The sequence below is a fragment of the Octodon degus genome, unplaced genomic scaffold, assembly GCF_000260255.1.
Source record: "Octodon degus isolate 3935 unplaced genomic scaffold, OctDeg1.0 scaffold00006, whole genome shotgun sequence".
Lineage (NCBI taxonomy): Eukaryota > Metazoa > Chordata > Mammalia > Rodentia > Octodontidae > Octodon > Octodon degus.
In genome coordinates, this window is record NW_004524582.1 from 11,941,298 (window position 1) to 11,953,008 (window position 11,711).

At 50.3% G+C, this 11,711-nt stretch overlaps 1 protein-coding gene across 2 annotated transcripts in view; it reads right to left on the minus strand.

The window, feature by feature from the left end:
- Nucleotides 1–1,061: 1,061 nt before the first annotated feature.
- Slc34a2 (solute carrier family 34 member 2) overlaps nt 1,062–11,711 on the minus strand; it is a 21,322-nt gene continuing 10,672 nt past the window's right edge. For both annotated transcript variants that reach the window (XM_004624649.2, XM_023699223.1), the window contains exons 6-13: nt 10,657–10,768; nt 8,539–8,734; nt 7,688–7,783; nt 6,755–6,875; nt 5,436–5,603; nt 4,346–4,462; nt 4,135–4,259; nt 1,062–2,936 (exon numbers count right to left, since the gene is read on the minus strand). In XM_004624649.2, the coding sequence (XP_004624706.1) occupies nt 2,328–2,936; nt 4,135–4,259; nt 4,346–4,462; nt 5,436–5,603; nt 6,755–6,875; nt 7,688–7,783; nt 8,539–8,734; nt 10,657–10,768 (1,544 nt within the window). In that variant the 3' untranslated portion in view covers nt 1,062–2,327. The remainder of the gene's footprint in view (nt 2,937–4,134; nt 4,260–4,345; nt 4,463–5,435; nt 5,604–6,754; nt 6,876–7,687; nt 7,784–8,538; nt 8,735–10,656; nt 10,769–11,711) is intronic.

Genomic DNA, 11,711 nt, shown 5'->3' on the forward strand with positions numbered 1-11,711 from the left:
CTCAGGAGCCAAGCCGAAGCTGGGGGCTGATTGTACTAGAAATAATTTCCCCTTCCTCAGGATACTGAATGGACCACACTTCATTTTAATAATCATTCCAAGTGTCCCTGCTCCATATTAAAGATGAGGGAATCAACACAGAAAAATGAGTGGCACAGACTGGAGTGGGACCCAGGTCCTCAAACGGCCAAAGTGCACATTTCACACCAGTCTCGCTTGCCATCGCAATGTGAGCCTAAGCACGTGCTGCTGGCCTCACACCCCGTGCATGTACTCACTTAGGACCAACCCCTAGCACTTTATCTCGACCAGCACAGGTGGGCAGGGCGCTGAGGACATCAACCATGTGCCATGTAACCAGACCCGCCTGGAACCCAGTCCAGCAGTGGGATTCCAAGAAAAGCTGCTAAGGAGCCTGCCTCCCCCTTCCTATGCCGTATTAGCCAACCTGCTGGCTACGAGGGAGGCTGGGAAAGCGAGGTGGCCCCGTGCCGCCTTCCCTTGAGGCTCTCGCTGGCTCTTCCGGACGACGGTGCTAGCAGCGCATGCGTGGAAGCGAAGCCCACACCGCTGAGACTGTTTGCAGTTTTCTCCGCTCTGGTGGGAACAAAACAGGTGTCTGAGCCACAAGCCTTGAGTTACGTGCACTTGGCGATTCCGCTTTGTGAGTTTAGCAGCTTGAATTTATGGACACATTCAAGGCTGGCATTGCACAATGTAAAGATGAACCAGAACTCTCATGTCAATACCGCAAATATCAACGCGCCCTTAGCACAGCCCTCAATAGCAAACCTTGGAATAAGCGCTTCCCTGGCAAATCTCCACCGCCGATACGCGAAGAGCTGTGTGTGAGCGCCCACCCATGCGCTTTTCTCCTGGTCTCTGAACAGGGGGACCCACGAATTGCGTGGTGGGTAGTAAGGGGTAGTGAGGAAGATGGCTCACGTTTTTCTTAAGGAAATAACTCCAAGGAAACCTGTATTTGCCTGTGATTGAAACAGCTTACACCTTTTGGGTATGATTAACCCTTTTATTTCTCCTTTCCCACAGCCAGTAAAAAAAAAAAAAATACAATCAACACAGGTACAAAGATTCCAGTTTAAAAAAAAAAAAAAAATCAAGAGTGCAGATGACCACAGGCTTAACTTACATATGTACAGTGTGCAGGGCGGCGTGGCCCGGAGGCCTGCTTAATAAAGTCAGTATCACAAAATATACAAAGGTGCTTGCTTCTGTCTTTACATTCCATAGAACCCTACCTCAATTCCAAATGAGTCAAAAATACACAAAACCACAAACTATTTACTACATAAATTATGAAAAATGCTGTACAGGTATATGGCTATAAAGTATAAAAGGCTCTGTTTGGGGATCGCGATATCTACATGGGGAGTTTGAGAGGGCTTGTTCCTATGGAGACGCTAGAGGAGGGTGACCTGGGGCACCATCACACCCTTTTTTTGGATAAGGCTCAAGTTCACTTGCCAGGGAGGAGGTGAGGGTGGGGAACATAGGTGTGACAGGGACTTGGGAGACACAGGGAAGGCGTCTAGCATTCAGGACCGAGACCCATGATGGACAGCGGTTCTGTCAGCCCTGTGTGGCGCCCCCTACTGAAAGGCTGTAGCTCTGCAGGTGTGAGGAGAGGGCAGGAAATCAGAGCTCATCTATGGGGAGGGGAAGATGCTTGGAGATTCCAGTGGGCACCCAGTGGGTAGGATGGACAGGTAGGTAGAAGCTGATTGCTAGAAGCTAGACCTAGTAAGCTAGCAACAATCTGCAGGACTATTGCATGTATGGATGCTCCCAGGGATTCTAGGGGAGGGAACAGGCTGAGGGGAGCTGTATATCTTATTCTGACTGGGATGACTTCTGACCAAGATAGTGGGAGGGCAGTAGCCTGAAGCCCAGTGAAGGAGTCTCTCTGCTGATGAAGCCATGCCAGGCAGGAAAGGCCCAGGCCTATGGTCTCCAATGATCCCCCTATTTCCCTGGTCCTGCTACTCTTGGGACAAATGGGTTCCAGTTATAAAAAATAAAAAATAAAAAAATAAAAATGAGAGCTCTGTAGACACAGACACCCCCCATGGGACCCTTCTCTGGTCCCTCCTCAGTCCTTCCCAACTGATAGGCTGGGTCTAGAAGTGGGTACTGCTGCAGCTGTGCAGGAGTGGGCGTGGTCAAGCTCTAGTTCTCCATGTCATCCTGTGTGGGACGTGGGGGCCCACAGGACACGTGACTATTTCCAGATGGAGAGATTTCTGTGAGGCAGTGGAAGGCCACAGAAGGTATGCATGGGCCCTGGGTCCCCAAGCCCCCAGTTTCCCCTAGAAGGCCGTGACGGTGCAGGAGATCGCTGTGCCCTTGCCATCCCCCTGGACCTCTTGGGTCATGGCCATGCCGAAGGCCGCAGGCCCCTTGATGGGGACCCCCGGCTCCTCCTCCCTCTCATGGTCCTCACAGCACTTGCTGCAGCGGCAGCACTTGGTGCACCCGCACATGAGGCAGCACACGCGACAGCACACACGGCAGCAGCAGCAGCAGCGCCGCTGATAGCAGGTGGTGAGCAGGGAGATGACACGGTCCCAGGGCTCCAGGGAGCGCAGCCACGAGGGCAGGAAGCTCCAGGTGCGCAGCTTCTGAGGCAGGATGCGTGGGCAGCGGAACTGCAGCAGCCGCAGGCACACCACCAGGAGCAGCAGGACGACAATGGGCACCCCCACGCCCACCAGCACTGGCCAGCCTGCTAGGGAGAGGCCGAACACTGACAGTGGGAACAGGAGGAAGAGGATGATGAGGTAGACGACAGCGAACCAGCGGTACTTCGAGGAGATGTTGCCCAGGCCCTTGGCCAGGCGGATGGGCAGGCGGGTGAACGGGATCGGGTACCACAGCAAGATGCCAGAGATGTTGAAGAAAAAGTGGCACAGGGCGATCTGAAACACAGGAATTGGCACCAGTGGGACAGGTGAAGGGGAAGTCAGGTTCCTGGTCTAGAGTGCTCTGTAAACCTACTACTTTTGTGGTGCGCAAGGCAGGGAGGAGGACTGGCTGAATCCCAGCTCAGCCTTCAGGGCCTGCAATCTGTCTACCCACAGCTTTGCCCCCTTCTTCCCTGTGCCCTGGGCTTTCTGTTTCCAGTCGAGCAGGGGACAGCTGATCTGAGCTGCAGGCATATTGGCCATACCTGCAGCCCCAGCACTCTGGGAAGCTGAGACAGAAGGGCTGCAAGTAGGATGAGCCCAGGCTGGTTGGCAGCAACAGCAAGATCCTGTTTCAAAACTTAAATGAAAAAAGGATAAGGGATGTAGCTCAGTGTGAAGGCCCTGGATTCAATCCTCAGTATTGGAGTAGGGGAGAAGGGAGAAGAGAATTGATGAACCAAAATAAAGGCTCAGGATCCACCATCCCAGGGGTGGCACCAAGCACCACTGAAGACCTGTCACCCCTGCCCAGTGCATTAGCCGCTGCAGCCACCAGTGCTGTCCCTTGCACAGAAATAATGTTGCAGATCTTACCAATCGAAAAGATAAAGGGATTAAATCAGACACATTTTATGAAAAAGAACCACCCTATTCCTTTTCCTTCACTACACAGGCAGCTGTAATATATAGGACACTTATGTTTCTGGATTTCGTAACCCTAAGAAGACAGGGATCAAGGTCTCCATATGCTAGACAAGGAAACTGATGCCAAGGGGCCTTGGTCACCTCTCCACCCCCATGAAGGTCAATGGGGGTGTAAACAGCATGACAAACCTTGCCTGGTAATAGCCTGGTTAATGCAGGTCAGGCAGGTCACCTGCTCATCTTGTCACCAGGCCCATGTCTCAGGCTACCTCTCTGGCAAGGCCCAGGCAGAGTCCCAGGAGGACTCACATAGCTTCCCAGCTTCTTTCCTGCTCTTCGTAGCTCTAAGCCCCTATCCTGAAGTGACTATTGATGACAGGGACAGATACAGGTGTGTTCTCACACTGAGCTACTCAATCCCAGATCCCTGTGGTTTCCCTCATACATCTGGGTTCCATCTTTTGGATTTAACAGAAAGCCTGGCTCATGACAGAAGCCAGTTTGCCAGGCCAGGGATGCGGCTGCAGCCCACCCCTTGTCCGGCAGCCCCGCAAAGGTTACTGACCTGGAGTGAGCTCTTCAAGGTGCTGCCTGGGCTGGCCAAAGCTGCCATGATGGCGGTGGTGGTGGTGCCGATGTTGGAGCCCAGCGTGAGTGGATACGCCCTCTCGATGCTTATCACACCGATACCTGGGAGGAGACCAGAGCACATGGCATTGGCTTGGGGGTGACCGGACATGGCAGTGGTGGCCCACGGAAGGTAGGGAAAAACTCACCAATCAGCGGGGTCAGGGCAGATGTGAACACAGAACTGCTCTGCACGATGAAGGTCATGCCGGCTCCCACGAGGATGGCCAGGTAGCCGGTCACCCAGGAGAAGGGGAAGGGGAAGTCTGAAAGACAGAGAAAGAAGGGTGTTTCTCAGAAGGTGAGAGCTGGGGTTGGCTGAACTTCCTCAGGTCCGCAGAGGGCAGGACTGGGCTGGGCTAAAGGATGCCTGCATGGGGACTAGCATCTCATTCCCCTCTCTTCTGCCCTGCATGTTTCAGAGGGTGCAACCAAGGATATAGGTGAGAGTCACAAAGATAAAAACAGATGCTAGAAGGCTGGGTTAGGAATACTTTAACCTACCCATAAATTACTCTATGCCCACAGGGCTTTTGGGGCACTTAAGGCCACAAGTCCTCTGGCCCTGGTTCCCTACTCATAATACAGTATGCCTGTTTCCACCTAACAAAGCATGGAGAAAATGCAGTGGCTTGGAGCAACACCATGAACCCCAGCCTTCACCACCCCCCACATACAGCTGTATCAGAGCAGCACCTAGTCACTTGATTTACTCTTGGAACAGCTTGAGGATACAGATGTCCCTAGCTGCAATTCAGTGAATTTCAGGGCTGTGATACCATTGCTTAGTTAAGCTCCCATGGGCCAGGAGAGCTTACTGGGCAGGAGTTCTTCTTGGCCAGGAGTCTCACCAATTGTCTGGGGAGTCTGGTGCATTTATCTAGAACCACATTTCCTTCTGAAATAGGTTACTGGAGCTGAGGGTGGATTTCCACAAACCTTTCCCTATGGCTTGAGGGTTCCTGCCAGACCCAATAAAGCCCTGGACCTATATGTAAAACCTGCCAGAATGGAAGGCTCTATTCATGGCTCCTTCTCTGAGCTTTGCAGACCTTTAGTGGAAGCTTGTATTTCTTCCCCAGGACAAAGAAATTCTAGGACAATGGTATCTTAACTTCTACAGTTTAGCAGACCTGAGAGAAACTCTAGGAGGGACCCATGTGCAAGATGGAAACCAAAGGATACCTTGGGGTGGCCATAGGTCACCATGAGTAGGCCAACTGGGAGGGAAACACCTACCAGTGTTGATGGTCTTCTTGATGACAGTAGCCACCTGGCCCTTGAGCACGGAGCTCAGGATCTTGACAATCATGATCAGACAACCACAAAGGACCAGTAGGGAGAGAACAAGCAGGATGATGCCCACGATGAGGTCTGGGAGGTTGAAGTTCACAAAGATGTGCTGGCCTGAAGAGACAGGGACAGCCTGGTCAGGAGCACAGGGAGCCACCCAGCTACAGATCTCTCTCAATAGGAACAAGATCTCAGTCAGTAAGTGGATGCTCAGTAACCAGCAGCTCAAGACGAAATCAGCCTTTCCCAGCCTCCTTTGCAACTGAACAAGATCTCAGTAAATAACTGGATGCTCTTAGTAACCAGCAGCTCAAGACGAAGTCAGCCTTTTCCAGCCTCCTTTGCAGCTAGGTATGGCCTTGGGAGGGGCTCATCTGTGGCCAGTAGGCACCACTGAGCCTGGCAGATGAAGTGAGGTCCTCAGGTGAGGTCCTCAGAGTCACACAGCTGGTCACAGGTCAACAGGGCATACACCCCATTCATTCACCTCTGAAACTCATGCTGCTTTTCACTGATACTTAGAACAAAGCTTCCTAAACTCTCCCAATTCTAAGTCTTGTTTTCAGCATCCTAATATGTTCCCGCAGTAAGTCCAGCAATGCCTGTCTAGATCAATGGATGCACAGCACTTAGAACAGCAGAGCTAGTAAATTCTTATGTGTGTGGATGTGTGTGTGTGTGTGTGTGTGTGTGTGTACATGCACACACTTGTGGGAGGGTGCATATTGTGCTGTCAAGTCACAGTGCTCAGAGTTACTGTCAGTGGGCCCAAAGGAGAAGCAGAGATGTGAAGGGTATATAAGGAATAACCAGATGCCCTGAGTAAGTACATGTGAAAAGATTCCAGGGTGACATGGCAGCTGATTGAAAGAATCAGCGGCTGGGCATATGTGGCCCACACCTGCAAATCTAACTACTTACTTAGGAGGTTGATGAAGGAGGATTGCCAGGGTTGAGGCCCACCTAGGCAACTTAGTGAGACCCTGTCTCAAGGTTTAAAAACAGCTGAGAATGTAGCTCAGACTCAGTGGCATGGAGGGAGGCCTGGGATTAGATGACTCCCATGGTAGAGGGCTAGACTTCAAGCCCCACTTCGGCCCCTTTCCACAGGACCCTGGGCCTGTCTCTCACCTTCTGCCATGACCGTGCATTGCTCTATGTCTGAAGCAGAACAGGTGCTTGGGGCCTTCTTTCCATCCCTGAAAGCCCCCCACCCCTCTCTCCAAATGGCCCAGCCAGTAGCCAGCACAATTAGTCTCACTCACACTTAGCAATGTTCTCCTGTAGGGTCACGTTCTTCAAGGTCCAGGTTTGGGCACCATCCGTCCAACAGAGTGAAGAGGAGGTACAGTTTTCAGGTGAGGGGACAGTAACATTCATCTGTGCCTAAATGACAAACATGAGAGTGTCTTTCACATGGACAGGTGGTGGCAAGGCAGACGGGGAAGGGGTGGAGCAGACACTGGTGTGTGCTGAGGCTACCTCCCTCACCTTCCTCTCTGCAGGACTTGTTATCCATTTTTATAGCACTATTAGAACCAATGAAATCACTCTGGGACAAATAAAATTAGCCATCACCATTTAGAAACATCTAGCTCTTAAACTGGGGAGGGCTCAGTGGCATAAGTGCCTGCCTGGAAAGTGCAAGGTCCTGAGTTTGATCCCCCATACAAAAGAAAAAAAAAATTAATTCATGTACTTTAGCCTCAAGTATTTAGCACTTCAAAAGAAACAAGTACAGCGTGGAGGCAAGGTGAGTCTTACCCAACCACAGAGCAAGCTGGGTAAGTTCCCATGTGGTGCAAGGGCAGAAGCCTGCGGGCTTTCTGAGGATGAACATTCTGGAAAGCTCTGGAAAGTGCCAGATACCACGTAGTGCCAAGTACAGTGTGGTGCACAGTCCCAGAACCCTCCCCAAACCAGCAGGTGACTGACTAGGCAGGGATGTACCTTCTCTGGGAGATACATAAATCACAAAACACCAGGTAAAACGTGTACGCAGCGAGGCAGCGTCCTAGTGCCTAAGCCCAGCCAGAACTCAAGGACTTGCTTCCAAAAGGAATCTCACTAGCCAGTTTTTCTGACTTTTCAGGAGCTTCCCTATTTCTGCCCCCCTACATTCTCTTTGCCACCATGAGGCAAAGACTTAGGGCTTAGCTTCTAGGATTCGCTACCAAGTGGCTTTCTTGGAAACGTACCACTGTGCTGACAGACTTGCACCAAATCTTGATCAGGCTCTTGTTTTGGGCTGCTGGGTCATTCATTGCAATTTGGTGGATAACTTTTTTGTCAAGCTGAGGAAAAACAAGGAAGATGGTCAGAGCGGGCTGCTCCAGGACCTCAGGGAAGATGAGGTTGCCCTTGAGCCCTTCCAGGCATGTCTGGGACTCTCGCTGGTATACCTCAGAGCAGCACCAGACAGTACCAGACATTCAGGGGCCCAACACAGGGAGAGCTGTTTGTGCAAACAGGGCCCTGGTCTCCAGGAAGCAGGAGTAGCTCCTCACTGGCCTCGCAGAGGACAGTAAAAATCACAGGTAAGAGCAAAAGGTGCAGAGTAAAGTACAAGGTCCCAGCTGGCCTTTCGCCTCCTGCCGCTTCAATACAGCCAGACATGAGGGACCAGAGGGGCATGCTGGGCTCTGGGGGAAGAAGGCAGTGACCTTTCACTTTGCCAAGAAGTAGAGTGAGCCCATGTTGGGGACAGTACTGGGGAGGAAGTGGTTCCCAAGGGCTCATCAAAGCCCTCACATCACCCCCACCATGCAAAAGATGTCACATGACGGTCAAAAAATCCTGAAGGTGAATCATACCATCAAGTGTCCCTGAGCTGAGGCTGCAGCTCAAAGGTAAAGCACGTGCCTAGCCACCGGAAGCCCCGGCTTTGATTCCCAGTGGCACATTGGAAGAGTTCTGAAAGTTCCACCTCCTTGCTACTTTCCAGAAAGTTCCACCTCCTTGCTCTTTCCAGAGGAGGCCCCCAGTGTTCTATATGTCCCTAACTCACATGGCCAGGGCTGGGCAGGGGCAGGAGCAGGGGAATGTCTACCTGGACAATGAGCTTTGTGAAGGGGTCTGTGATGACTTTCAGCAAGGCTGGGGCCTCATCTCCATTCTGAAAGTTGAAGGTGTTCACCACAAGCCCAGTCAGCCTCTCCAGGTAGTGGGAGATGGCCTCCAGGGGCAGTAGCACCAAGACAGACAGCCAGTTGAAGAAGTCGTGGACAGTGGCCCCTGCGAAAGCCCTAGGGAGGAAAACCCACAGCAGGTCAGTCAGTGCATGCAGACTTCCATCTCTGTCTCCATGTATCTGTACACAAGTGGGTGTCCACTCCCCCGGCTGTCCTCACAGCAGTCCTACAGGTGTGAGGCTAATATTCACACTGGCGCATCTGACAGTTCAGGCTTGAGTAATTCTCTCAACAGCCCTGCTCACAAAATCTGCATTAAGATGATTTTTGAGCCCCACACACCTTTCTCCAGAAAGGTGGAGATCCGCAAGCAGATAATCAAGGCTCTCTACTCTTAAACTTAAAAAATATACTGAGTCTGGTGCGCACAGTCTCCACAGGAAACACAGCTGTTGTTTGCTACTCTTTGCACCTGCTGGAGGTTCCAAGACGCTCCCTGACTTCCATCCTATCTCCAGATTGCATTTCCCTTTACAGAACACTTCAGTTCAGAAAGTATCCCCAAACCAAATGGACCATGGTGGATGAAGAAGGAAATTATTATGTGGGGAAACACTTCACTCCTCTTGCAATGAAAGAAATTTGCAAGTGCATATTTTCACTTACTAACATTCCACCTATTTTCATCATAGCACCTAATATTTTACAAGTATTCTTCCTGAAGAAGATGATTTAAGAGACTTTCAGCTGGGTGTAGTGGTACATGCCTGTAACTCCACCACTCGGGAGACTGAGGCAGAAAAATCACCATGAATTAGAGGCCAGCCTGGACTATGAAGTGAGCTCAAGGCCAGGCCGAATGAGACTGTTCCAAAAAGACAAACATACACATTTTCATACACTGCCGATGTGACGTGAAGTGATTCAGATACTTGCGAGTAGCTTGGAAAATGTTTTAAGAACCTTATAAATGTTAGACAGTAATTGTTACCCCAAGAATCTAAGAAAATAAACCAAGCCATTAAGAAAGAGATGTACCAAGGAATTATTGAAAGTTATTGAAAGCATATTGAAATATCCCCCACAGGGCAAGCTGAGTCAATTAGATTCTATATGCAGACACTTCCAAAGATCTTAAATTTCTATCCGAGGTTACCCAGAGCCAAATGTGTATCACTGTAAAATATACGAGTCTCAAACACAAAAACCTGGACAGTGTCCCTCATTGAGTTTCGACATGAATAAAATGAGGCATGGAAATGCCTGCTTGGTTTCTATTAGAAAACATCATCTACTGTGTATTGTTATAACCACTGGGGCATTACATCAGGATCCAGGTGACGTGGCTCAGGACAAAGAGTGCCACCACACATCCACCAGCTGCTGGCAGCAGACAGGGCTGAGGCTGGCCCTCTTTGAGTAGCCTGCTCAGAGTCAGCTACCTGCCCACACTACCAGAGATGGCATCCCAGAGACAGGCTGGAGATTGCTTCTTTATTTTCTTAAAATTTCTGATAACAATCCGTCACCAGTTAGGAGAGAAGCCAGAAATGCATATCATTTTACTGTTTCAGAAAAAAAAGGATTCCTCTTGCCTATATTCAAACAAAATCTTTAGATCCAAAAAACTACACCTTTTATTGATGTGCAAGTGAAGAAAAATAAAGTGGCATGGGTAGGTAAAGCTGACAAAAGAGGTTTTCTGAAGTTATAATTATTTATGACGAGGCCAGACAGTAAATCCTACCCTTCCTAGGTTGTTCCAACTCCGCCACCCAGCAGCTAAGTTTCCAGCTAGAGCTCGTGGTTAGCAAGCCCTGTCTAGGCACTGGGCACTTGCTAAGCAATTGCCTATGTGACTGCTTGGTCACTAAGATAACACGGTGCTGGGAGAGCCTATTATTATCTTGGCGGCAGCCCAGGGGCACAGTCCCATCAACTGGGAAGTATGTGGCTCCCAACCCTGGCCAGTCTCCTCTGTGGCCACTTCCAGGAGCTCTGTGAAGGAGCCAATGGGCTGGCCCCGAGCCTCCTACCTTCTGAACTCGTTCCTGTCTCCGGCCTGCATGAGCGCCACCAGGGTGTTGGTGATGGAGGTTCCGATGTTGGCCCCCATGATGATGGGTATGGCCATCCGCACAGTGAGCACTGGATGGGAGAGAGAGCCATTAGCAGTTAGTAAGGCAGGTTCTGACACGGCCGACGCAGGCCGACTCAGCCCTGTGGCTGGTGCCCTGACACAGCAGCTCCTAACCTCTTCAGGTCTTCTGTTTCACCCTGGAGCTCTGCATGTGCCATCCCCACATAATCCTGCATCTAATCTTGGGGCCCCAACAGACTCCCTGAAAGTCTTCCTATGGAGCTTCAGAATGATTTAAAAATGAATCCTCCTATGGAACTTAAAAAAATCAAAAATTAAAATGACTTTTGGCAGCCACTCTTGGTTCATGGAGCAAGGCCAGATTGTAGGAGCCAAGGCCCCCGTGGTGCTTGAGGATGCAGGTGGGTGACACAGGTACTGCAGACTGCTGACATGGCTACCCCGGGTGCCCTATGGAAGAGCCATCATTCACTTGCCCACCATCCAATGCCTGGATATTTATACACACAAAAAAATCCTAGCAGGATCATTACTTTCGCTGACAAAGATCAGTGGGCTGTCACCATTTGCTAAGGTATCGAAGTAATCCATGTTAGCTGGGCACCTTGGCTCCCAGCACTTTGGCAGGAGAAACAGAAGTTCCTGCTTGGACCACTTACCAAGACCCTGTTCTAAAAAAAAATGAATTAAGTCTAGAGGTATAGACATAGGGAGTAAAAGGGTGAATCTTCCATACGTACAAGAGTGAACAAAAAGAAAGTAACATGTTTTGAAAAACTCATCTTTTACTTTGATTAAAATGGTGGTGTGTCGATAGGGTAAACCGAACCGCATATATTGCAGGTTAATAATTAGCTTCTCTTCTGGAGTGTTAACAACCTAAGTTAGCAGATCAAAATTGGAGAAAAGGAAGGGCTGCATGGTTAGCAAACATTTTGGCCCTAGCCTTTCAAGGTCAGTGAAGACTCAGGACATAGGAGAACCTGTACT